The sequence below is a fragment of the Aristolochia californica genome, unplaced genomic scaffold (genome assembly GCF_029961685.1).
Source record: "Aristolochia californica isolate CCGP_79_NKW_82.1479 unplaced genomic scaffold, dmAriCali1.0.hap1 SCAF_1, whole genome shotgun sequence".
Classification (NCBI taxonomy): Eukaryota; Viridiplantae; Streptophyta; class Magnoliopsida; order Piperales; family Aristolochiaceae; genus Aristolochia; species Aristolochia californica.
In genome coordinates this window covers 56,341,845-56,368,904 of record NW_027181770.1, presented here as the reverse complement: position 1 = coordinate 56,368,904, position 27,060 = coordinate 56,341,845, and the positions used below count along the sequence as shown (strand labels likewise).

The 27,060-nt window shown below is 39.6% G+C and overlaps 3 protein-coding genes across 3 annotated transcripts in view; all 3 read left to right on the top strand.

Annotated features, from left to right (window-relative positions):
- Positions 1-12,032, top strand: part of LOC137952033 (transcription initiation factor TFIID subunit 2) — a 69,351-nt gene extending 57,319 nt beyond the window's left edge. The window contains exon 25 of the mRNA XM_068799094.1: positions 10,165-12,032. Within this exon, the coding sequence (XP_068655195.1) occupies positions 10,165-11,341 (1,177 nt within the window). The 3' untranslated portion in view covers positions 11,342-12,032. The remainder of the gene's footprint in view (positions 1-10,164) is intronic.
- A 729-nt stretch (positions 12,033-12,761) lies between these two features.
- On the top strand, positions 12,762-23,416 carry LOC137962352 (eukaryotic translation initiation factor 3 subunit H-like). Its single transcript, XM_068809168.1, has 12 exons — positions 12,762-12,928; positions 13,047-13,126; positions 14,416-14,532; positions 14,620-14,723; positions 19,573-19,639; positions 20,517-20,650; positions 20,740-20,788; positions 20,908-20,979; positions 21,531-21,632; positions 21,713-21,780; positions 22,279-22,431; positions 23,187-23,416. Exons 1-12 carry the CDS (start codon positions 12,919-12,921, stop codon positions 23,242-23,244), a joined length of 1,014 nt encoding a protein of 337 aa, XP_068665269.1. The 5' UTR covers positions 12,762-12,918; the 3' UTR covers positions 23,245-23,416.
- Positions 23,417-24,601: 1,185 nt separating this feature from the next.
- On the top strand, positions 24,602-27,024 carry LOC137962360 (inositol diphosphatase DSP5-like). The gene is made up of 5 exons (XM_068809180.1): positions 24,602-24,914; positions 25,695-25,788; positions 26,176-26,233; positions 26,320-26,363; positions 26,467-27,024. The coding sequence occupies exons 1-5, from the start codon at positions 24,703-24,705 to the stop codon at positions 26,746-26,748; spliced, it is 690 nt and encodes a 229-aa protein (XP_068665281.1). The 5' UTR covers positions 24,602-24,702; the 3' UTR covers positions 26,749-27,024.
- The last annotated feature ends 36 nt before the right edge of the window (positions 27,025-27,060 follow it).

The window sequence follows — 27,060 nt, the reverse complement described above, 5'->3', positions numbered from 1 at the left end:
GGAGGCGCTGCAACAGAGACGCTTTGACTGGATGCTCTGCGGCACGTCTCTCGTTGTCGGCCTTTGTCTCTCGTCGCTCATCCCCTGATTGTTCGTCGCCGGCCTCCGTCTCTCGTCCCTCGTCGCTTGTCACCGGCCTCCGTCGCTCGTCGCTCAACGGACGAAGGGATGGTGTCGCTTGTTGCAGGCCGAGAGCGAAAAGAGAGGGAGAAGAGTGCGGGAGAAGAAGGAGATCGAGAGAGGGAAGAGTGCAAGAGAAAAAAAAAAAAAAAATCGATGAGGTTTTGACTTGTCCCGCTCGCTTCATTCCGATGATTTGTATACTGCGGAATCCGGATTGCCAAAATTAAACCGTGGGTGTTATCTTCGGATTCATCTGCTTCATCAACATGAATCAGGCGCTAGTGCTCCACTAACGACATCAGGAGATGAACTGAGTAATGCGGCTAAAGTTCATATTTGATGATTTAAGTGGACTAACCCCCCCCCCCCCCCCCCCCCCATATTATGCCCTCTTCTTAAAAAAAAGTTTCCATAGAAACTTACTCTACCTAACGTTGACAAGAGTGGGAGGGGGGCTATAAAATACATAGAAGCTTACTAAAACCGGACTAAAATTCTCTAAGCACAAAATAGAACTTGATCTTATATAGGGTACGTGAAATTATTTGTTTTGAGAGCTTGCAATGACAAAAAGTAAAACACAAATTCAAACGAACTTTTATTAGTAATAAGGAAGAGGGAGAAGGAGAGGGTACAATCTCAAGGTTACAATGAGCCACTTCAATTCCTAAGATATATCAAAGCAACCACAATCCTAAGTTTGAAAATGTTTGCATTTTATACCAGAACTTTACTGATTGCATTTTGTTGCTGATCACTTGTACAGAATTATACTCTGGTTTCTTCTCTTATTTCATATTTGTGGATCGATCCTTATGAAACCAAACAATCAACTAATGATGATGCTGAACTTATGAAAACATGTGTGGGGAGATAGTTTCGATCTCCATAAATATCTTTTTTTTTGAAGTTGCATACTTTACACAGCTTAGTGGTTGTTGGGAGGCTACAAAGAGTAAACTTAACTGGAGTTTCTCTACTAGCTGAAGAGAAGGCCTTAGTCAACCCTATCATTTTAAGTGCAAATTATATTTGCAATTATAATAACACTCTCAAGCAACTAATATCAAATAAATTACTTTTAGGTCTGTAAAAACGTAAGTTTGAAGTTTGAGAAGCAGGAGAAGGAGAGACAAGAATGAAAAAAGACAGAGGGAAACAAGCAAGGAGGCTGCGATCTCGTTGAGGGCTCAGAATTTCAGCACTTCTCTTTTTATTAATTCATTTTAAGTGTAAAAGTACAAAATGATAACCCCTGATTAGAATATCCCTCATAACTTCCTAAATACAACTCAGAGTTAAATGAAAATTGAAGCATAGACTTATAATATGAAGCCTAACTTACTCCAACCCTTGTGAGAACATTACAATTATAGGAAATGATCAAACTACCCCTATACATGAATTTTAACAAGGGCATGTAACCAAAACACCCTTAAGTTGATCCCATTTAGTAGAAATATGCTAATGATAGAATTTTTTCTATATCTCTCTCTACTATCCCCCTCAAGTTGGGGCATATATATCTAGTAGATCTGGCTTGTAACGTAAAATAGTCAAATCCAACATCCTTCAATGGCTAATTGACGAACTCCACCTCCCCAAAATCTCATACCTCAACTCCCAAACTTGGCTTGTTCATTTCAGAACTCAAACAAGAGTCTTCTGCGGCTCTTCTCACACCTCACACCGCCTCAGGCATCATCGGGACCTCGAAGTGGCTCCCTCCTGCCAGTATGGTCAATGGGCTACTGTCACCAGCCTTCCTACTGAGCTCTGGCAGAATGCGGTTTTCTCGAGAGTCATCTCTGAGTTTGGCTCCATTATTGCTTTGGACCCACTCACCGAGCACTAGCACCGTCTTGATGAGGCCCAGATTCTCATCGACCCTCTTTGTCCTTGTGAAGGACACTACTTCAGATGCATTATGGTGGATAATGCATAGTTCTGGTTCCGTATCAGCATTGCCACTATGGATGATTTCAGAAATGTGGTCCCCAACACCACAGTCGAGCCTCAGGAAATCCATCAACCAGTCAATGCTTTGGGAGTAGCATCTCTGGACTCTGTCCCCCACCAGCAGAATCGATCCCCCCCTTACCAACTTCGATGTTGGCACTAGAACCACTCTCGCTGTCCCCCCGGCACTCATCACCACTTACCTGCAACACCACCCACCTACCCACCCATCCCAGTCCCCCACAGAAATTATTCCTGACCCTACCAAAACTCATCCCAAACCTCCAGGTGCCATCCATCATCCCGCCTTATCCCCAGAAATAACCGCATCCCATCCTCCCCTCCCATTGAGATCCCCATGAGCCCTCCTATAAATCACCCACACACCCCTCAAGCCATCCCCCAGATTATGGACTCCCCCCCTCCCTCACCACAGAAATCCCCACCCCGAAAACTACCTCTCTGACGCAGGGTCAGGAACCAGTGAGTGAGCTCCCCCGCACTCAAAATCTTTCTCCTCCTCCCCTTGCCACCTTCTAGCGCCGAAATTGAGGCCAGCCGAGGCAACTTCTCTAGGGAGGACCCAATGCTACTACTCGATACCCCCGCAATCCATAGACCGGGGGTTTTATCCTTCTAGAGTCGGGTGAAAGAGTTCAAAATTTTGTGGCTGCTCTCCAGATAGAACAACATAAATATGACCTAGAAACCTGGGCCCAGATAGTGGAACTTGCCAAGGTGATGGGCACCATCTTCACGGAGCCTCTCCCGAGAGATAACCACCCATCTGAGAAGTCCAAGAATAACAAAAATGATCAATGATTATTCTCTCTTGGAATGTTTGTGGAATTGGATCCTTGTGCTGCCATACTTCTATTTGGGACCTCCTTGCCTCTACCAAGGCAAATGTAATTGTTCTTCAAGAAACCAAGATGGTTTCTCTTCCCCATACCTACATCCGTGAATTGTGGCCCCTCAAGGAGCCCAGTTGGGCTTCTGTGGATGCAGTGGGATTGGCTGGCGGTATCCTATTGGTGTGGGACACCAGTACCATTGAGGTGCTTGATCATTGTTGTGGTACATATTCCCTTGGAATCAAGTTGCGAGACAAAGGCTCAGGGAACATTTGGTGCCCAATGGGTGTCTATGGCCCTACCAGACATTTTGAGCGACATCTTTTTTGGGATGACCTCTTGAGGACATGTCAGATGTGGCCGATTCCTCTGAAACTTGCGGGTGACTTCAACGTTACTCGTTTATGCCATGAGAAATCCCCGGCCTCCCAGAGAATTACCACCTCCATGAGGCTATTTGCTAACTTTATTGGCGGGTGAGACTTGGACAAGATTACCCTATCTGGGAAGACATTCACTTGGTCAAATGGTAGACAACCCCTCGTCCTCTCCAAGCTTGATTGCTTCTTAGCCAACAATAACTGGCTCCAGCGATACAGCAATGTCATAGGCAAAGTGTCCCCCCCCCTACGTCAGATTCAACAATGCTTGGATGGCGGACCCCTCTATCCAGACCTTCTGGGAGAGGATGGTCGTTGCTGGTCCTAGTGGTTGGACCTTCCCAGCCAAGCTCAAGATGCTAAAGCCGTTGTTGCGGTCCTAGGCCTCTACGAGAAATGCCTCTTCCTCAGCTGAGAGATCCTCCACCCTTTCTTAGATTGCCACTCTAGACTTTGAGGAGGAATCTTGAAGCCTCTCTTCCCCAGAAGTAGCTCAGAGGTATGCCCTCCAAGGGCAAATGTAGTCCTTGCTCACTGTGAACTCATGCACTGGAAGCAACATGCAAGATTTAATTGGCTTACTGATGGAGATTTAAGCCAACTGCATCACCACGCTCAGCATCAATGATGACATTACCTGGGATCGATCCCTTATTTCAGACTCACTGGTGAATTTTTTTGCAGATCTATATTTTGATTGCCAACCAGTCCGCCCTTTCTTCGAAAGGGTTCAATTCTAGGCTATCCTTTCAGCTACAGCTAGTCTCATCGTGCTTCCTTTCTCCAGTAGAGAAATTGAAAAAACAGCCTTGGGTCTTCCTCTGGATCTTGCTCCGGGCCCAGACGGTTTCAACAGGGAATTCTATCGCCGATGCTGGCCCCTCATCAGAGATGATATTGCATGCATGGTTTGCTCATTTTATCAACATGACATCAGATTTAGGAGCATCAGAGTTTCGTTTATTGCCCTCATCCCTAAAAAAGAAAGGGTAGAAATTCCATCCGACTTCCGGCCTATCAGTCTCACCACCAGTACCTACAAGGTGATTGTGCGCCTCCTTGCCAATCGCCTCAGGGTGGTTCTCCCTATCGTCATTCATCATGGCTAGAGTGCTTTTATCAAGGGAAGGAACATATTAGATTTGGCCATGGCATGTCACGAGCTCATCCACCGTTTTAAGGCTTTAAAGCTCCCCAGATTTATACTCAAGCTTGATTTTGCGAAAGCCTTCGACAGAGTTAATTGGAAACTTTTGGATAACCTCCTGGGAAAGATGGGATTCGGGGAAAAATGGCGCTTCTGGATTCAAAGTTGTATCTCCTCTGCGAGCTGCTCCGTTCTTCTCAACGGAATGGTATGTGGGTATTTCAAGGGATCCAGAGGTATCAGATAGGGAGACCCCCGTGCTCTTCAATGTGGTAGCAAAATATCTATCCTCCTTGATTTATTCGGCCAAGAACTTGGGATGGCTCCTCCCCACGACAGACTGCGCAGCCTTTGATGTGCCGATCCTTCAATTGCAGATGATACCATCTGTTTTGGGGTTGGCACTATGGATCAAATCAGGAAGTTGCGTGCTGTTTTGGGACTATTTGAATTGGCTTCTGGTCAGAATATCAATTAGAAGAAAACCACTCTCTTTGGCTATTGCATCGACTCATCTGTGCTTCAGGGTATGGCAGACTATTTGGGGTGCTCATTAGGGAATTTGCCAGTTACTTATCTGGGGCTCCCACTTTTTGACTCTCGGCCTTCGACGATGCTATAGTCCCCCCTTATTGAGAAATTTGAGAAGAGACTAGCTACTTGGAGGGACGAGCTTTTATCTACTGCGGGAAGACTCACTCTCCTCAAGTTTTGTTTGGCAAGATTGCCAAACTATTTGCTATCTTTCATGCACTGTCTAACCTCTGTTTGCTACAAGATTGATGCCATCCTTCGGCGTTTTCTCTGGTGAGGTTCTGAGGACACCTTCAGATATCATTGAGTGAGTTGAAAGGATATTTGCATGCCCCACAATCGGGGTGGTTTAGGCATCTGGCCTACGAAGGAGGTGAATAATGCCCTTATGCTCAAATGGATTTGGAACTTCAATGTCAAGCATAACAATCTATGGAGAGATATGGTCAGGTTCTACCTTTAGTTTTCGGGTGCCTAGTGGAGGGAGGGTGGTGTCACGCGCCTCTTATCCCTGATCTGGAAATCAATTCAAAAGTTCTTCCTAGTATTCAGAGATGCAACTTATTTTCACACATGCAATGGTAGGACCCGTTTTTTTTGGTCGGATGAATGGTGCGCCCCCCGCCCCCTCTCGGAGGACTTCCTGGGGCTTTCTAGGGTGGTGGGGGACCTCCCTTGCTCAATGACCGATTCTTGGAAAGACCGTTCATGGAGTCTCACGTTTTACCGGGGATTAAATGATGAGGAAACTTCGGATTTTTGCTCTCTCCTCTCCAGACTCAGCAACATTACTATTTGTGAGCATGCAATTGATAAACTGACATGGAAACCCAGTATTATTGGCCGGTTCACAGTTGCATCCGCCTACTGTCATATTAGAAGGCAAGATTACAACATGCATGAGCACAAGGCAAACTTGGCATGGAAGCTCTCAGCGCCAAGTAAAATCATAATTTTCATGTGGATGACCATCAGGGAACATATCCTCACATCTGACAATCTCCACAATAGAGGTTAAACAACCTCCGATCGTACGTGTCCCCTTTGTGGTGTGTACGGTGAGATAATCTAGCATGTTCTCTTACATTGTGATTTCTCTTGGCAAGTCTGGATGAAGATTCTTTAGAAGATTGGGCTCCAACTGGGGCTGTATCAAGACCTCTTTGGCACCTATGAGTGGATTATGGGGATCTGCCTTCCTAGGTTTGGCAAGTTAATTCTCTTGGCATGCCTCGTGCATGTCCCTTTGTGCCTATGGCTAGATGGAAACAACCGGAGATTCAATTCCAAGGCTAGCATCCCGAAAAATACGGCTTCTCATGCAATGGGCCTTATCTCGAGCTGGTTACATACCAGAAAGGAGTTTGCCTCTCTACTGGGTGTCTCCATGGCAAGCTGCTTATTGAAGGACACTCAAAGACTATCATCAGTTGGTGTTCTAAAGATAACTCCCCCCCTTGGCATCACTGGCCTATCACTGATTGTATTGCTAACATTGTGTCATCCATTCATTGTAGTTGGAACCTAGTTCCTAGATCAGCCAATTCTTTGGCTGATAAATTGGCAAAGTTCGGAACCTCCTAGCAATCTCTCATTGTTTGGGAAGGCTTCCCCCTTCTCTAATCTGCTCGTTTGAGCTTGCTCTTAATAAAATTCAGCATTATTTCAAAAAAAAAAAAAAAAAGAAGAAGTGGGCACTCCCTATATTTGGTCCAGTAATCAGATTGCTGATATGTTCACTAAGGCACTAGGAAAAAAGAAATTTGGGAACTTTTGTAACAAGCTGGAGCTCATGGATATCTATGCTTCAGCTTGAGGGGGAGTATTGAAAAATATTGTAGAAGGGTAGTTTGATAATTACTCACTGTCTACACCTCCTAAGAATAGTTTTATATTGTTCAGTATGTTTAATAGTTTATGTAGTTCAAAGTTTCATCTAACTAGGAAGTGTAATGTAGGAGTTGTAAGGGTGTAAGATTTTAAGTGAGTTGGGGTATTATTGTCCTTATACATATTCTAAGCGATAAAAGGTGAGTAGGGGTCTACCAGAACCCTAATCACGAGAGATCCTTCTCTCTTGCTGCCGTCTCCTCTCCCTTTCTTTCTTCTCTCCTTCTTCATCTCTCAATGCTTCTGATTCCATATTTTCACAGGCTGCAAATTCCATAGCTGATGTATTAGCTTAAGAAGGGATGTATTGCCCCTCTCTTGTTTGGGCGCATCCTTCCATTTGTAGGCTAATGGGCCTTTTGTAATTTTAATGTGTTTTTGAAGTCAATAATAGCTTTCACCATTTCCAAAAATGAAAAAGTTGATTTATCCTTTAGGAATATTGCACTGCTTGAAATGGTTAATGAACTCATAAACTAAGAGAGCTGGGTCTAAGACTTGCCTTCGTGAAGGTACATAGTGCAGGGCTGCTCACCTTCCCCAGCACTGTCATTAATCTGTTGGTCAGTGCTTGTGGTAATCGGCTTGCAAATCTTTCTCTAGGCGCAAGGCAGTGAATGCACCAAGAGTTTTGCTATTAATAAGTCTAACATGGAAGTAAACCAACTTTTTTTTTTTTTTTTTTTGACTGTCTACTTGAGAAAATCCAGAAAGACCTGTAGAATTCTGCAATTAATCGATCAGGGAAGATGCTTTATCTAATGGCATAGATAGAGTTCAGTGTAAGTCCTTCATTGTGAAAGATCTTTCTGCTTATCATCTAAGGATGGGTTGAGACTATGAAAATGAAGATCTTCAGCAATGAGGCAGCTAGGATACTTGTACTTTCAAAGATTTTCAAAGTTCACTGATTCATCGGTGATAGAGGGGCAGTCTACCACAGATTGCTTATCGTTAGGGATGGCACTGATGTATCTTGCACGTCTATGGGTGGATGCAAAAATGAGGAAAAAAGTAGGTGTTGTCAATACCTCCTTAAGCTTTTAAATCTAGCTCAGCACTTCTAACCGTGAATCCAAACAGCTTTCTCTTTTCTTCAGATTATGCATTTAGAACTTTTTCTTGAATTTCTCCAGCAGGTATGGAACTTTCAAAATCTTGCTCTGCTAACTTGTTAATCTAATGGGAATATTTCATGGCTTCATGTTTTGAGAAGAAGTGGAAACTAAGGAATGAGTACTTAGTGCAAAGAAGAAGCTTAGATGGGATGATGAAAATATGAGAAGAAAAAGAAACAACATACAGACAAAGAAGAAAACTGGAGAGTGACAAGTTGGGCCTGAATTCATTGCAAAAGGCTTTGCCATACAAGGCTTACTTTTTTGAGAACTATTAGAGTTTTATTGCGAGGAGAAGAAGATACAAATTACAAAGGACTGGTCAGGTTGAAAGAGAATCTATACATAAAAAAATTAAAGAAAATACAAACCAAGAAGCAACTTTATACAAAAAAACAACCAGTGTCAAGTGGGTAAGTATGACTTTCAACTGGATGGGAGAGAGAAACACCCATCCTAGTCAAATTATCTGCCAAACACTTACCCAATTTACAAACCCAACAGGAACCAGGGCCATAACAGATGTCAGACCAGTCCAACACCTGCTCAAATGTCCAGGCTCAATAGAATAGATAAGTACAGGCTAAAGATCTGGATTACATAGTCAAGGCATAGAATGGCTCATAGAATGAACCTCTGATACCATGTTAAGTTGGGCCCAGATCCATCTAAAATGACTAGACTCTTGGAAGGCTATTACCTAACTTATAAACCCAACATGACCTCAAATCATTAGATGTTGGACTTTTATCGATAGTGACAAGAGGAATCCAGAGAAGAAAGAAATTAGAAGAGGCTATTAAGTTAGACCGCTTGGCTCTCTTTCCTGAAGTTACAACCCTATGTAGAGATTATTACTTTAATACCCCTTAGTCATAAAAATAGTAAGTGCGGGGAAAGAAACTAACTTCCAGTTACATACTGCTAAAGGAAGTAAGACTTATCCAGCAACATTTTACATTGACAGAAAGTGAACTTCAGACAAACAATTTCCATTACAAAAAATAGGCAATGGACGTGATGAAGTCTTTCTGTTTCCAAGCAGAGCTTGCTTTGCACAGTTACAACCTCTTTTGAATGCATTTAGTAATGGAACTTCAGCAGCCAATTCTGTGTTTGCAGCAATAACATAGCATGTGCTAATATATCTCTTTCTATCTATCTATCTATCTATCTATCTATCTATCAATTGATTTACCTGTCTATCTATCTATCGATTTGGTCTATTAGCTGTTTATGTTTTCCAAATTGCCTCTGGTTCATTGTATTGTTTATGATCATGTTTGTTTATTTGGTTGATCCTTCTCCTTACTAGGGGTGGCAATGGGTCAGTTATGGGTTGGTTCAACTTATTTCTGTTGTTAAACGGGTTGACCTCAACCTGACTCATTTATTAAATGGATGTAAAATGTAGACCCATACCCTGCCCCTTCAAGTTCGGATCTGGTTTGGATTAACCAACTTATAGTATTTAAAAATAAAAAATACATAAAAATATGACAAAATGTATGTAATTATTTAAAATTAAAGGATATAAATTTTATAAAAGAATTTAATCAGTAAATTAGTCGTTTTAAATAGTTAAAACAAAGAAAAAAGCATCTTGTGATTTTAAATATATCCTACCGGACCATCTTGATCTAGTTTTTGCTCTTTAGATCAATTAAACGAGGACTGGTCAGGCTCTGTGTCAAAACCCAAATCCGGCCCATTTATAACTCGAGTGGGTTCCGGGTCAAATAAATGGGTTGGTTCTGATGTGGTAATTGAGTCACATCAATATTTGCCATCCCTACTCAGGAATATTGGGGTTGAGGCGGCTATTTAAGCACTTCATCTTTTTATCCTGTAAAAAAGAGTTTACAGTTTTTGAACTGAATATTGCCTTTGATCTGTTGATCTTGATCAGAGAACATATCAACATTATCCTGATTACATAAATATACATCAATTGTGTTACTTCATAGGTTCACCCCCCATCTTTCTCTATTTTGGTGGTGAATTTGATGCACTCTCTCTCTCACTTTCTCTCATTTTTTTTTTAGGAGTAATTTTATTTCCTTTCTATATTAAGAAAAATCATCATTAGAAAGAAAAAAATAAACTCTCTTTCTGAAGTAACACAAACTAAGAAGCCTGAGTTTCTTCATATTTTTCAGGCCTCCAACTCTCTATGGTGTTCCTAGAGCTCAAGTCTCTTCTTCTCTGGAGATTGATGCTTCCTGTAGTCATTTGATCAAAGCTGCCACCCTGAAGTTAAGGATTCCAAATAGGACTCCAGATCCATCTCTTTTGGACACACTTCCCAGTGCAATAGAAGTGCCAAATGAAAGTCAGGAAATTCATGATGGTGTGAAAGAAAATGCCGATACAGTTTCTAATGGCAATGAGAGGAGAAATGCAGATTTAATTTCTAATGGTGAGTGGAGGAATGCAAATACAGTCCCAAATGGTAATGAAAAGAAAAACACAGATACAGTTTCCAATGGAAATGAGCGGAGATTATCTGTTGTGAAGATAAGGGTCAAGCAATCTGCTACATCTAGTAGAGCAGAAGAGGTGGAAAATAATATCGCTGAGACATCGCATGCTGGGCCCTATGAAACTGAAATGGGGCCCTGCAGTTCTGCATCAGTTGATGCTCCGGTAAGAGTGGCAAATGAGCCAACAAGCACCAGTTACCAGAATATTGAAGAAGTACATTCTTCTCATGGTTTTGGGTCTTTAGTGAAAGATGAAGAACTAACAAAGGAACTGCAATGTACGGCTGACTCAATGAAAGTTGGGTATCCTGAAGTTCATCTATCACCTGCAACCATAATGCCTGATGAGGTGGAGAAAGGACAAAAATATCCATGTGTGGGAAGTAGCAGACCAGATGGGGATGGAGCTCCATCATGCATGGATCAGAATATAGAGATAAAAGAAAACAAAGTCAAGGAGAAAAAGAAGAAAGAAAAGAAACGGAAGCGGGAAGATAAAAGAGATGAGAAAGGATGTAAAGATGATCTCGAGTATTTGGAGCGGAAGAGACAGAAGAAGGAGAAGAAGAAGGCAAAGGAAAAAGAGGAGGAGAGAGACAAAGATAAGGTGAACTTGCAGATAGGAGAAGAGGCTAGAGTGTCTTCTTTACTGGAGTTATCTCATACCGGAAAACTTAAGTCAAAAGGGAAGGAGCAAGCAGCAGCAATAAAAAAAATGGCAGGACAGACGGAGCCCAAGGTAGTTAAGGCCGGATTGGAGCACAGAGCTGGGGCTGTAGAAGGAAATTCAACGCAAAGTACACAAAGTAAGCTAAGGATAAAATTCAAAAGCCGGACTGTCAGTAACGTGTGAAATGAGGTGGCTGCAGAGGCTCTTAAGAATGCTCATGGGCACTTGGCCTGTTTCAGTGGTACAGATGGAGTCAATTGACGGGGCAATGTCTTTGGAATGGAAATTGCTATGTTTCAAAGGCAGGAAATGTGATTAATCCACGATGAAACAGAAAACATTACAAAGAATTTGCTGGAGATATTGAAACATTGAATTATACTCTAGTCCAGTCATGATGAGCTTTTTCAGTCTGGGGTGGGTCTGCCGTGTCTTGATCTTGAAGAGGCTATGTACTTTGGAGCTTTTGTTGACATAGGGTGGACCTGCTTCACATAATGGGTTTTGTTCGGTATTTTCCATTGCAGCTTTTGTGTTTCTGCTTCAGTGGAACTGATATCTGGTGTGTGGAACCTATGGGCTGTTTTGGTGGGACTCTGAAACGTTTGCAAATACCACAATTTTGAATCTCTAATACACCTTGCCATGGAGCAATACTGCACTTGCTGTGAACTCTACCAAGCCTGGGACTCTTTTTAATTGTTTACTTCCCACAATTCTTTTGCTTCCGTAAAAATCGTTATTAATTGTAAAGTCTGGGTGGAATACAGATGTATTTGATGTAAGAGCTCTCAAGCGCAAGAAGCCTGTTATTGCATATGTATATTAAGGTAAACAATTTTGAATATGTATCTGACAGAAAGGGTTAGAGGAACCCCGAGTCATCTGAGCAGTTTGATCTAAACGTAGTGGCCTAAAATGATTAACTTAGAAATTTATAATTGTTTTGTTCCATATCTATTCTAAAACACACAATTTTGAATATGTATCTGGCAGAAAGGGATTACAGGCACCCTGAGTCATGAATAGTTTGATCTAAATGTAAAATGAGTGCAACTCAGTTGTAATTGGACTCCCAGGCTCCCTCCCCATCTTGCCTCTTTGCATACATCTGCTTCTCTCTCTCTCTCTCTTACATTACAGAAATCCATGGTGTGCATAAATCTGTTTGATACACTTGTAGATTGTCATCGTTTAACTGTGTCCATCAAGGTGGGCAGTGCTCCTATTACAAAAGCAAAGAAAAGTTGTGATATCATCAATCAACCATATAAGAAATCTAAATCTATATATCCATCGTAACGAGTAGAGTCTTTCATATATTAGATTGGAATTCCATGGAAAACAAGCACATCTCTCTCTCTCTCTCTCTCCATTATAAAACAATAATGAAGTTCATGTGAAAGTTTAATCATACTCACGTAATTTCATGATGTTAAGTACTCTTTGTCACATAGAATATCATTCCATAATACTCTCAAATAATGTATTTAATAAAATAATTATGTAAAAGGTGATTTTTGAATATGACCTTATTAGAGGTAAGATTTTTGAATGCGTTTGACAAGCTGTTGTAATTTCTCGTATACGCGCACGTTGGCCCACGACCTTTTTGAGTTTGACGGAGGGGTTGCACAGTTTCTCGACAAGGATTTAGGGCTTGCCACTGCACCGGAAGTTCTTCCACAGTTCACTGAAAGCTCTCTCGAATCTCAATCAATCTGCCAGTCTTTCCTTCTATCAGAATCCAGACAAGCAACATGGCGAATCGTATGCACACTTTTTCTCCAAAATCTGACGAACTGTTTTTTTGTTGATCCTTCAATCTCTGCTTGTTTCCAAAAGTTCTTGTGATGTATTTTCTGCCAACTTGTTCTTATGGTTTCAGCATTGTCGCGTTCGTTCCTCCAAGTTGCGGCTTCCGAGGAGGTCGCCTCGCCTCTGAGGGTCGTACAGATCGAAGGACTGGTGAACCTTCTTTCTCTCTTTCTCTCTTTCTTTCTTTCTCCCTACTTTAACTCTCTGTTTCGCTAGTCTCACTGTACTTTCTTGACCTTGGTTGTTTCCTGCACTACCTGTGTATTCGTATGTTTTTTTTTTTTGTGGGTTCAGTATGAAGATTAAACCCTCTTTATTTTACTACCTTTTAATTCGCATATCTTTTTGTTTTTCGAGTTACCACTCCTCTCTGTAGAAGGTTTTCTCTTTACCGTACAGAAGTAATGGAGAGTAATGCTAAACTTGTGAAGGACTAGATTTGCATCAGTGTATTATTGATCTATTTTTGCTAGTTTTCACAATTATCTGGTGTTTTATTTTGAAGGAAATGCATGAAACTATGTTTATTTTCACTCTAAGGGTGTGGGTTGTCCTCCCAAAAAATTAATGTGATGACAGGCAAACGGGAAATTGGAATAACAGTTCTCTAGTTCTGTCAGAAAATGGTCCTTGGTTGTATCGGTCTTAGTTTGTGAACTCTCTGTAAGACTCTAATCATAATAAATTTGAAAGCTAAACTTCTTTCTTAACGGAGAAAAGAGCTGATTAACTGATTAAATTTTGTCTAAGATTGTGTCTGAAGTAAGTGGTGATTGGGGACACTAATTGGTGATATTAACCTTGCTAGGAATCTTAATTTTTGAGACATCTAGATATTATCAGTATATTTAACATTTTCACTTAGTTAAGAACTTCTATTTGCAAGTAAGATTACATTATTTGTTTTAAAAAAATCTTTTTCATGTTACTTTTACATTAAAAATTTTGCCCCTTTGCTTAACTGCCGAATAAATTGGACTCATTCATTCCCTGGGGTAACTTCTATGAAAACCCTAACCTCTTATGAAATAACCCAAACTTGTGTTGTTTTGGGTAGTAGGACTACCCCATATACTGTTATTCTTTTGTCTTCATAAGGGATTTAGATAGAATTCTGCATCATAATTGTGTAAACTTAGCACTTATTATTGATTTATTTTGCATTGTTGTGAAATATTGTTTGCTCAACGGCCATGGGTGTGATCAACGTCAAAAATAGGCCAAGCTATTGCCTTAGGCTACCTTTAAAATTTAACTAAAATGATCAGGTCTTATGTTCTTTGCTATTTTTAATTTTTGGAAAATTTATGTAGGTTGTTTTCTGATGATTTATTGTCTAAAAACCTGATCCTTCACTCACCATGGTTTCTGTAAAAAAGGAGCTTCTACTTGAGTGTCATGATCTTTTAGGGGTAATCATAGGGAAATTGCTTGTACAGGTTATTCTGAAGATCATTAAGCATTGTAAGGAGTTTTCACCTGCTTTGGTAACTGGTCAACTTCTTGGGTTGGATGTTGGTAGTGTTCTTGAAGTTACCAACTGCTTTCCTTTCCCGGTATGTAGTCTGGAGCTTTAGTGCAAGTTTTTATGTTTGGGAGATATGGCAATAGTTTCATGTCGTTTCTGTTTGTTCATGTTACAGATTCGTGAGGAGGATGAGGAGATTGAGGCTGATGGGGCTAATTATCAGCTTGAAATGATGAGATGCTTGAGAGAGGTCAATGTGGATAATAACACTGTTGGTTGGTATGTTTACTCTTTGTTTTAGTTCTGTCATTGTTATTTACATGAATGCTTCTATTTTCCTCTACAATTCCATGCATGAGTAGGGTTACATTGTATGGTTTTGGTGATGACATAATTTACAAGCTACGTGAAATTTATGTTTTATTCTGAAAAAAAGTAAACAATGTGGAAGAAAGAGAGAAAGGAAGAGAGAATGAAGGGGAGAGTGCATGAGGCAGCACTCGTTGGAGGTAAAAAATCGAGCCTCCTTTGACCCTTTTTTTAAAGTTGTTACATAGATAAGATGACAATAATGCCCCTAATAACCTCTTCCTACACGGATTCATGAATACAAGTCCGAATTAACCAAACTTGAACCATATGTTCCTAACATAACATACATCCTATAGCTAACTCCAGAAGTGTACACTAGTAATGGAAAAGGTCCAACATACCCTTGCACATATATTGAATCTCCAGCTCAAGCTGGAGCGTATATATCAAGAAGCCCTAATTTGTGATAGAAGACTCCAAACTCTTTCTTGCCCAAATAGTGAAAATTTTGGCATTGAAATCCCCAACATAGAGCCAAGGCGAAGGCCAAAGCTGGTTAAGTTCAGAAAGCTCTTCCCAAAACCCACACCTCTCCCTTTATCTTGTGGGACCGTAAACTCCAGCCATACACCATTGTTTACCAGAAGTGCGGTCACACAAGTGCATTCCCACTGAATAAAGACCCTACTTTGTATCCAAAGCATCAAATAAAATAGAGTTCCAGAGAATAATAATACCGCCCGAATGACCGATGGCATTAACTGCCACTCAATTCATCAAAGTGCAGTTCCAAATCTCCCTCACTAGAGAATCATCCATAGCTTGGGACTTTATTTCTTGAAGCACCACAATTGACGACTTAAATTGGGAGAGAAGACGAGAGATAACAGCCCTCTTCCAAACAGATCCGACTCTAACATTCCAAGAGATTACAATCATTTATGACCACGTTTTTTGGACTCCCGAAGAGTTGACATCTCATGGTAATTGGCCGACGTAAATTACCCCCATGAGCTGAGCTAGATTCATCATTTGTTGCCAGGTTTCGTCATCGTACTGATGACGCTCAGCTTGAAGCTGTCTTTCATTTGGAGGGGGAAAAAGAATTTTACTGAGGTCAGCTTCAGGTGGCTGGGGCGTAGCACAACTGGATTCACCTAGCTGGATTTCTCTATTTTGGCTGTCTTTTTTGTTGTTAGGTGGCCAGGATTGGGGGGGGGGGGGGGGGGCAAAGGATTTCCAGTGCGTGGGGCTACCTCAGTAGTGGATTTTGAGTCTGATTGGTAGTTCTGTTCCTGTGAAGAGGAGAATCGGTCCACTGGTTGGGTTGGGATTATGGGAGAAGAAATTCCTTCTTACCGATGAGGTGTTGCCGGAGAGTGCTGCGCCCATGTCTCCGAAGCAGACCTTGATCCAAAAGAAGTGATCCAGAAGAAGTTGGCACCCGCAACAATCTTGAAGAAATGAGAACCTGACCACGAACAGATCGGAGTCATGAAGACCATGGCCACGTCGATTCGATTTCTGTGCACCGTGTCTTTCACCCATTTAAGTGACTTACCGAAGCACAATGCAATCTGGTTGAGAACATCTTCCAACCAGAGCTCCGTTGGGAGCCCCCAGATTGAGACCATTGCTCGAAGGGGCAATTTAGGGGAGTTGCAAACCGATCCAAAACTGAAACTAACCAATCATGCTCTAGTGAGTGAAGATTCCACGCAGCATCCCTATCCGTAGAGGTATGAAAGAGGACACGCCATTTGAGAGGGCTCAAAAGGGAGGTGGTCGGCCAGTAGTCGAGCTAGAGTGCCACTTTCCCAACAAGGAGAAAGGACCTTGATGACTACTACTGTGTCCAGGGAGAGTAAGGGAATCGGGGTGAGATGATTGTGAAGTTTGGCTATTTATTGTGCACAGGGATCATGGGGTTAGTAGTTGAAGGAGAAAGAAGTTTGGCTGGTGGACTGGAAGTCGGGAGGGGGGAACTGCTGGTGTCAGTCGGGAGCCAAAGAAGAAAAGGTTGAGGTTGTTAGAGATGTAGTTTTGGTTGTCAGTGTGAGTGCCAGGATGCTGTTGCGGAAACTGTCCCAGGTAAAAGAGTTGCCAGCCATCTCAGGAACGTAAATTTGACCCATTACTAGATCACCTTTGCATTGCACAATTTTTCTTTCCGTAGTGCGCTTATACTTGAAAACTGAATGAGAGAAGGAGATTGCACCATAGTGCAGTTCTCTTAGTCTCAACGTCGAAGCAGTCTCACTGGTAACATTGTCAAATCAGCGAAGAAAATCATTCCTAGCAGATTTTGGAATCGAAACAAAGGATCTTTTCTCCCCATTTCTGATTGTTATGCAGATAAAGACTCCATTTTTGTCTGTAATCACCACCAACGAGAACTCCGAGTTCCTAAAGATGAGGTGATGCTTCCAAAAGTTATTGTTTTGTCCTATTGGTTTTTTTATTATGAACCTCTGTTCATTCTCCTAGATTCTTAGATGCAAAATCCCTTTCTCCCTGATTCTTTGATGCAAAATCCCTTTCTCCCTAATTCTTCAATGTGATAGCCCTTTCCTCTACATTGTGTCCATTCTAAGCCATTGACAAGGCTCCCATTGCACCATCGAAAGAACCGAGTTGGTTCTCATCGTCGGAGCAAAGGAAGGGAGTTTTTGTTGTTGTCGTCGGGGGTCATTTGAGGCCGCCATCGGTCAGATTCCATCACCGAAGTTGATTTTTCCTACCGTCGGCCCCAACTTCCCGTCACTCCCTCCGTCACTCGTCCATCACCTTAACAATTAGTGATTATCCAAGACTCTTTTGAGGACAGTCACAAGAATTTGATCCTATCCTTGTTGCGTTGCTACCATCAATTGGAGATCTCGAGGAGTAAGAAGAATCTCAAAAGCTAGCTTCAGTTGCTTCTAGTCTGTCGATCGTAGTGATACCTATACCCACCCCATAAACAACGTTCCCAGGAGGAGGGTTTTAGGTGTTGCCAAGGGGAAACAATAACATATATTTGTCCTCACTGCTTCCTCAAAAAAAATTTATCTGTAGTAAATGGGTGATAAATGTTGATATCCTATAAGATACCCTATATCTCTCTGTAGTAATCAAGAATCTTCCATTCACCCTTCTTTAAGCTAAACAATCTAGAAGAGAACTCATATATCCTTGATGAAATTACTCTCCTGTGAATACTTGGGCAAACGTCTAGATCTCCTTGGCAGTTTAGCCAAACAATTCATAATTTGGTTTTGGAGCTTAGCATTCATACTATTTAGCAATCATGCCATTGCTTGGCTATCTTCAGCTTTCAATCATCATTTACTAATCCTAAAGGATCATCTCTCAGGTTTTTTTTTTTTTTTTTCTTTAATGATGCTGAGTTTTATTAAGACAGCCCAAACGAGCAAATTACAAGAGGGCAAGCCTTCCCAAATAATGAGAGATTGTTGGGAGGTTCCAAATTTTGCCAATTTATCAGCCAAAGAATTGGTTGATCTAGGAACGAGGTTCCAATTACAATGAATGGATGACACAATGTCAGCAACACAATCAGTGATTGACCAGTGGCACCAAGGGGGGGAGCTATCTTTTGAACACCTGCTGATGACAATCTTTGAGTCTCCTTTGCATCTCTCAGGTTTTTAGTCTTCCTCTTAGCCTTCAAGTAGATCTGAATTGATTTACACCAGCTTAGGTAGTTCTGACTATTCACTCTCTCTATAGTTATCTCAATTGTATATTTTCCATCTGAATAGTTTGTCTCCTTAGCCGTGTAAAGACTCCACCAACATCAGCCATCTCAAAAATTCAAAACATACACTAATTGATGTAAGTGCAGGCCATGTGGGCCCCACACAGGATAATTAGGACAGGAACAATATCGTCAACTGGTATATTAGACCAATTCCACCATCAATAGGCCAACATCCAAGAAATAACACGTTGACTGGCAACACAGGCGAATTCATCTTGCTGAGAGATGGCACAAACAATACTATGCCTGTGTAAGCAAAGTTTGGAAGATTTCTAACAATATGACCTTTTAAGGGCATAAATCTTTCATAGAACTGACCTAATCAGCAATAGGAACATTAACCCTTAGGTTATGGCAGAAGGAAATAAAAAAGGTTTGACCTTTAACTCCAATCAGGCGAAACCTGGAAATCCGCCTTTGCTTGAATATGCACACTTTAAAAAGAAGGAAGAAGAGCCCCTACGAAGGCCTGAAAAAGGATCTTATTGCTCTGATACTATGAAAAAAGTAAGAAATTGAGGAAGGAAGAGAACAGAGAAATGGAGAGTGCCTGAGGCAGCACTTATTGGAGGCAAAACATCGAGCCTCCTTTGTCTTTTATTTCACCTAAGTGGTTACATAGGTAAGATATCAATAATGCCCCTCATAACCTTTTCTTACGTAACTTCATGAACACAAGTCAGAATTTAACCAAACTTGAACCATATGTTCCTAACATGACATATAACCTATAGCTAACTCCAGAAGTATACACTAGTAAAAATACCCTTGCACATCTTTTTTTAACAACTTCCATTCGTATATTTTGTTTAGATTGTTGGCACATGGATATTTGTTGTCCTGACAATTATTTCCCATAAAAAAGTAAAAGAGGTTGTCCTTTAGTTTTTTATTTATTTTTTATATGCTTTTGTTAAGTTTGGTTTGCAGCTAAGTTTCACACTAGACATATTTGTTTGGTAGGTCTAATGGAAGTTTATTCAATGTTGGTGAGCCTTTATTCTCATAGTTTAATACTCTTTATCTGATTTTTTCTCATGGAACCTTTTTCAGGTATCAGTCAACTCTGCTGGGATCTTTTCAGACTGTAGAACTGATTGAAACTTTCATGAACTATCAGGTTTGCTGGCATATTGATTTTTGATTGTTAAAGCCTTATTTGTGGTTATGAAGCTTCTAAGATAATAGTGGTTTCTGGATCATTTGTAATATGAAGTGTTATTATTTTATATAATTTTTTGTTTATTTGCTTGAAAGCAACCTTTAAACTGGATACAGCAAGCGTTATAACATTAATTGGTTTGCAGTGGGCATTTCAAAAAAAAAAAAAAAAAAATCAGTTTGTAGTGAGAACCTACAATATTCACTCCAAAGCTTCTAATTTAAATTATTTTGTTATTTTCCTGTTTCTTATTTTTTTTTTTTTTTGAATATTGATTACACAGTCTGAAGTACCCCATCACCCATGAGACTTGGAATTGAAGACCTCACATTAAGTTCTCCCGGGGCCATTGACACTAAGGCTCAATCAATTGCTACTTATTAATCTAGTGATGGTATCGAATAGTAAAGAAGAGAGAGAAACTTTCCCATGTTAATTATTCTTTACTAGAGGAAGAAAACAGTGTACATAGAAGCTACAAGAAAAAAACGACTGTGGAAGTCATTTATTCAAATTGTGTACCCACTATTGGAAGCTGTTTTTCTTATGTACTTGTAACCTATGTGGAACTTTTCCAAAGTTCACTCTTTTCTCAGTTTTTATTGGAACTTGTGGAAGAAAGATGGCATTTAAAAAGTTTATGTTTAATAAAGAGAAAAATAAGTAAGAGCTTTGATCCAGATTCATCATGTTGGAGTACCAACCTGAGAAACAAGCTGGGCTATTTGTGAATCATTTTCCTTTTTTCTTATAATTCTTGATGCAGAATATCTCACTTGAGACCATTTAAAGGAAAGGATTTTTTTATTTCTATATTGGCATTTCATTATTGCAGGAGAATATCAGACGGTGTGTTTGCATCATATACGATCCATCAAAGTCTAGTCAAGGAGTTTTAGCTCTCAAGGCCTTGAAGTTATCCGATTCTTTCATGGAACTCTATCGAACTAAGAATTTTACTGGCGAGAAGTATGATATCCATCTTTTTATTAGTCTTTTGTGAAAAAATCATGACGGTTGCTAAGTTTCATGTGCTTATAAACCTTTTGTTCCTTTAGATTGCGGGAGAAAAAATTGTCCTGGGTTGACATATTTGAGGAAATACCTGTAAGTTTGTCATCATTCTCATATGAACTATTTTTATAATCAGTTTGTCCTAAGAGATACTTACAAGAGCAAGTACTGGTGTCTTATGTTATTTTGTTTTATTTTATTTTTTGACACAGATCAAAGTCTCTAATTCAGCACTTATCAGTGCTTTTATGACTGAACTGGAAGCAGAAACACCTGTTGCTCAGGTTATATATTTTATTTGTCAATCAAGCAAAGGTGTCTTAGGGTGTGTTCACATGCAACTCTCATGAGGAATAAGATTTTTGCCTAATTTTGTTAACAGGAAAGTGATTCTTTTTTACCAATTATCTCTAGTTTGACTACAGAAGAGACAGAAGGAAAATTGCTTTATGGCATATCTGCTGAGCATTAGAAACACCCTAAATATTGATCAATAGTAGAGGTTACGCGTTGACATGAGTCAACACATCTCCACACCCAGGCAGGAGCACTGAAGTGCTTGTCCAAATTTTAGACTGCTCATTTATTTATTTCTGAATAGAAGCTCGTTAGAACTAAAGAAAATGTTTTTTACACCTCTCCTTATTTTTGGAGGAATGGGAATTAAATTGAACCATTTTTATACTAGAAAAATAATGTAAAGACAAAAGTATTTTTATCAAAATTTCTTGTTCATCTTATTTTTCTAGCATCCAGTGCATGCAAGAACGCAGTTTTAGTTTCCATGATTTTCCCAAAATTGAGTTACTCTTTTGACCCTTATATTCTTCTGCAGTGTGATCATGATCGTCTGAAGTTATCAACTGACCCATTTATGGAGAGAAATGTTGAATTTTTGATAGAATGCATGGATGATCTCTCATATGAACAACAGAAGGTTCATTCAAAAAAAATATGTTTCTTGTTTATTCTTCAGTCTGTTGGCTTTCTTGCTAACTAGTGCTTTCGATATTGCAGTTCCAATACTACTACCGAAATCTCTCACGCCAGCAAGCACAGCAACAAGCTTGGCTTCAAAAGCGGAGGTATGTTTATTAAACACACATCATAAAATGACTTGGTTTTGTCTGTTTGAGCAGATACTTTGCATGGTTGCTGATGATTTTCAAATTTTCTGCTCTCTTCATGAATAAAATCTGTTACAGAGCTTGATTTTAGTTACCGGATTCTTGGAATTTTTGAATTGTGATAAAAAAGCATGTATCTTCCTGATTGTAGAATATTTGGACCATTTTGTTTTTCTGCTATTTTATTCAAGTATATTATGTGTATGTGGCACTGCTAAAAAAAGAATAAAGTATGTGGCTGTCAGATTCTAACTTTGAATTAATTAGCATTTTTTTTAAAATATCATTTAGTGGTGGTGTACATATTTTCTTTTATCTACTTTACTTGTAAAAGGATCTTTAGGGATAAGAAAAGTTTAGATCCTTAATTTGGAAATGGCTAAGAAAAAATTCTATCTGAAAAAAAATGGTTTGCTAATTTTGGTGTAATTACTTACTTTCAACATATTTCTGTAGGGCTGAGAACATGGCAAGGAAAGCTGCAGGTGAAGAACCACTGCCAGAGGAGGATCCATCCAACCCTATCTTCAAGCCCATTCCAGAACCATCGCGACTAGACAGCTTTCTCATTACTAATCAGATGGCCAACTACTGTAACCATATAAATGGGTATGTCGGAGTGTCTTGCTTGCTGGATGAAATAGGATGTATTTCTCTTTCAGTCAATCTACCTATAGATAGTGGCAGAGAAGTATCTATAGAAATCTGGCAGATTGCCAATCTGTGCTTCATCTTACATTTCTACTCCATGTTTCCATAGAATATGTTTCTGCCCTAAATTCTAATATCTTGGATCAAATTGGTGTCTGAGCTTGAATATTGAGTGTTAATACTCAGTCCAAAAATTCTTTTATCTTGAATACTAAGTCTAGAAATTAATGGAAAAGAGAAGAATAAGAGAACGGAAAATGGGTCCATTAACTGCTATGTGATGTGATGTGGCCATGTGAAAGTGATTCTTAGATTGGCAGCATCGCAAACATCAACTTTCCTCAATTCCTGTATGCTGATCTATGCTGATCAACTTTCTCTTAAACATCAACTTAATTCTTAGATTAAATGGCTACTAGTGTCAATTCAGTTGATCTCATGTTAGCAGAACCAAAGTTACTTCTTGCATTAAGTTTTGTCTTAGGTTTCACAATGTCTTCAATTGCTGTGTATACTTTTATTATTCACTTTCAATTCTGCATGCAGTACTGGGTAGAATAGTAAGGAAAACGAATTGTGATTTCCATTACTTTCTTTGTGCTTCAATGCATCAGAAAATGTGATGTCAAAATGTTGGACCTAGGGAGATTGGTTCTTGTCAGATCTTAAATGTCAAAATTCCTGTGCTTCTAATTCGGTTTCAACTGTTGCAGTGTTGCTGGTCAGAGCTTCAGCAGATTGTTTCTAATGAAGGCTTTCAATGAGAAATGATTTCATGCGAATGATTATTGTCATTATAATTTTTGCAGATTTCTTCTGTAGCTCTTGTTGTTTGAGGGATAAGCGTTGTTAATCTATTGAAACGATTGTTAGTTTGGATGATTATTACTACTGTTTCATTTTCTTATTATTGTTACATCAATACAAATTTTCTATGTTCTAACCAGTGTTTGTCAAGAATTTGACCGACTGCTCAGTTGAAAATTATTTTATTTTTTTATTTATAAATTTAATATCAAACTTCAGGTTTATTGTAGATATCAAATTTTTAATTTTCTTTTTATTTCTTATCTCCATCCAAGGAGGTTTTTGATAAGGCTCTTGGGGTTCAATAGTGTCTCTATATGGTCCAACAACTCCGTCCAACTCTGTGCTTGTGCTTGTGCTTGACGAGGGGAAAGGGGAAAGGTCTCATGGTTATATAGGATATTGCTTCAAAAATATTCTTCTCTCGTTATAGGATATTGCTTCTCTCCAAAAACAATTTTTGAGCTCGGTTTCTGTCAGAAAAACTATTGCTGGAATCCGACAAACTAGAATAGGAAGTTTGTTGTTCTTCGATTTTTCAAAATACAAACCCGTGATTCCTTGAATTCTTGACTTTTTAGAGTGTTTTTTAATCTTGGTTTGATTCTTAGCTGTGAAGAATCTCTATTTATTGATTCGAGTTTTAACCTATATTCAAAAATAAAAAAATTATCATTTAAAAAAAAAAATATATATATATATAAAAAGAATATTACTGTGAACCAGTTTGGCTTGGTGTTACCCTAGTGATTAAGTACCTTCAAAGGAAAAAGAAAGTTTTTTTATACGATTTTTATAATATTTAATAACTTCTCAGGGTTTGTGCAAACTATGCCACTACGTTAGTACACGTATACGAGTCTGACTCTTTAACGGGGCCAAAGTAACCAACAAACGTAAACCTTGTGGATTAGGATCCAAAAAGAGTCAATTGCGTGCGTGCTTTCAACTCCCCCACGTGCTCACTTGCAAATGGGTCAAAGAACGTGGGGTTTGAAGTGTCGTTCACGACGCCCGTACGGATTTCTTTTTTGTTTTCGAATCTCCTGGCTTTTAGAGGTTATTGAGATGTCAGCCATTATGTGTACAAACCCACGATGGGCCCACAGGAAGCTCTTCCGCCAACAGCATTTTTCCTAAATTTGCCTCTTCCTCCTCCTCATAGGGCATGTGGGCCCGGCTTTTCCACGCGGCGTGATTTCAGGCGATCCCGAAGATTCAATCTAACCTCCCGACTCAAAATCCTATGTCCAGTCAAAAACTGCCTTCGCTTTTTCTCCTTTAAATAGTGCGAAAAGATTATCCGCCAAGGAAGAGAGCAACAATGGAGGACTCTGGATTGATCTTTAAACCCTAATTCGTGCAACTTCTAGATTCCGCGGTTTCTTGCTCGCTTTCTGATCCGCTGTGAGAAATTCAGATATGATTCTGTTGCGGAATTCCGAGGATCAGATGGTTTTCGAGTTCATTAAGAGGAGAATTGTGGTGAAAGATGAGGTAAAGAGGAAGAATGAAGAGGAGATGCTCATTCCGCCTCTCAACTTCTCCATGGTCGATAGAGAGATTTACAGATCGGGGTTCCCTACAGAGGAGAATTTCATGTTTCTTCAGAGCTTGAATCTTAAATCTATAGTGTAAGTGTTACTTGAGTTTTTTTTTTTTTTTTTTTTTCTAATGCTATTTTCCCCTTCTTTTTCTTCTAATCTCCAGGCGTAGGTATTGTTTTCTTTTTTTCGTTTCCATCGAGGCTTTCGACTGCCAAATCTTTGCGTTGAGCGTTCTCCGTTTTGCTAGTTTCTGAAGTTCTGTTTTGGGTTGTTTTTTACAATGGCTCCTATGTGATCGCCATGTTTTTTTCGGCGCTTATTAATTCTGTTTTCTTATGAGTTTTCTTTTCTCATAATGACATTTTGTCGATTCTTGTTGGATGTATAAGGGTGGGTTTGGAATTTTCTATTCTTATGTTTCAAAAATGCTGAAATTTCAGGACTCTCAGTTCCTTGAATTCGACAGTTTAGATTTTTTTTTTTTTTTCTACTTTGTCGTTTTTTTTATAGTTTCGATGCCTTTCCATTTTTTGGTGTCTTTTGACTTCCAAACCCTTGGATTTTCTTTATTTTATTTTCTTTTGAGGTATCGTCTGTTTTTAATGCGGATGAGCATGGTAGACTTGGGCTGACGATCTAGGACAAGTGAAAAACTTTCAGGTTTCTTGGGATCATGAATATCTGCTTGAAGCTTTCTACTTCTACTTTCTTGTTGTTTTCTTGACATTGGTTTCTTAATTAATTTATTTATTTGCTCTGTTCCACTAATATGACTAAGATATAATATTTTTACCATTTCTTTTTTTCTTTTTCTTCCTATTCATTTGAACAGGAGGTGACTTGGTTATTGCATAAAAACTATTGCAGATACCTGTGTACTGAGCCTTATCCAGAGCCTAATGCACAATTTCTCCTGTCTCATGGAATTCAGCTTTTCCAGTTTGGAATTGAAGGATCAAAGGTAGATTTCTAATGTGGTGCTTTATATGATGTATTTATGGCTATGCTACAGATAACTTTTTGAATCATGAAGAATTCCAGCATCCAGGAAAAGATTCTTCGACCACAAGACTGTTCAGTCAGGCCTCTCCTCTATTTGTTGGTTTTAGCTGTAGGATAACCCATGCATGAGCTCTTACTTGTAGAATTATGTAAATTATTTTCCATTTTTTACCCTTCAAGAACATGGGTACTTTTAACAAGCTTAAACATGTTCTGTTCTTACTTTAATGAGTAGTAAGACCCTAAAAGCTATCTACTGGAAGACTGATATGGATTATGTATATCAGCATATACCATTGTTTTTTTCTTTATATTGCTAAACATCCTGTGATATCCCAATCTGCAGGAGGCTTCTGCGAGCATGCCAAAGGAAACCATATTGGAGGCGCTCCAAATTGTACTTGGTACTGTTTCATAAACCTGACAAATTCCACTTTCTGGTTACTGAAACAAAATCTCTATCTGACTCTCTACTCTTGCTGTTTCTCAGATGTCAGAAACCATCCTCTTCTCATCCACTGTAAACGTGGAAAGGTAAGCAATTTTCTTACCAGATTTCCTCCAATTCTTATAACACTTTTAATAGTGAAAAGAAAACCAGTGTCTTATATTTCAAATTTTGAATGCATGATTACAGCACCGGACAGGGAGCTTAGTGGGGTGTTTGAGGAAACTGCAAAATTGGTGCTTGACATCAGTTTTTGAGGAGTATCATCGTTTTGCAGTAGCAAAAGCCAGAATATCAGACTTGAGATTCATCGAGCTGTTTGATATTTCTTGTTTAAGGGATAGTGTGTACAGCATTATATACCAGTACCAAGGATGTGCCTCTCGCTCCAGGCGCCTCAGCTACACAGCTGATACAGAGGCTAAAACCAGTGAGCCCAGCAAAATTGAATGCTTTGATAGTATTCGTTAGGAGGACCAATCTCCTGGATAGGGTCCAAAACACTTTCTGCTTATCCCTTTTTCTGGCCATCTGTCTTAGGTTTCTGTGAATACGGAAGACTTTTAATGTCTTTACTATGGGGAGAGAGGCCTGAATAACCAAATTCGAGACATGGCCATTCATTTCTCCCTTCTTTTTTACTAGACGTAACATGAAGGAATTACGTTTTTCTTGACTGTGCGTTGTCTGCAATCTGCAATTACCTTTTTTTTTTTTTGAGGGCTGCTAACAATTCTAACCAATGAATGGGGTTTTCTATTAGATGTTATACGATGTAGATCT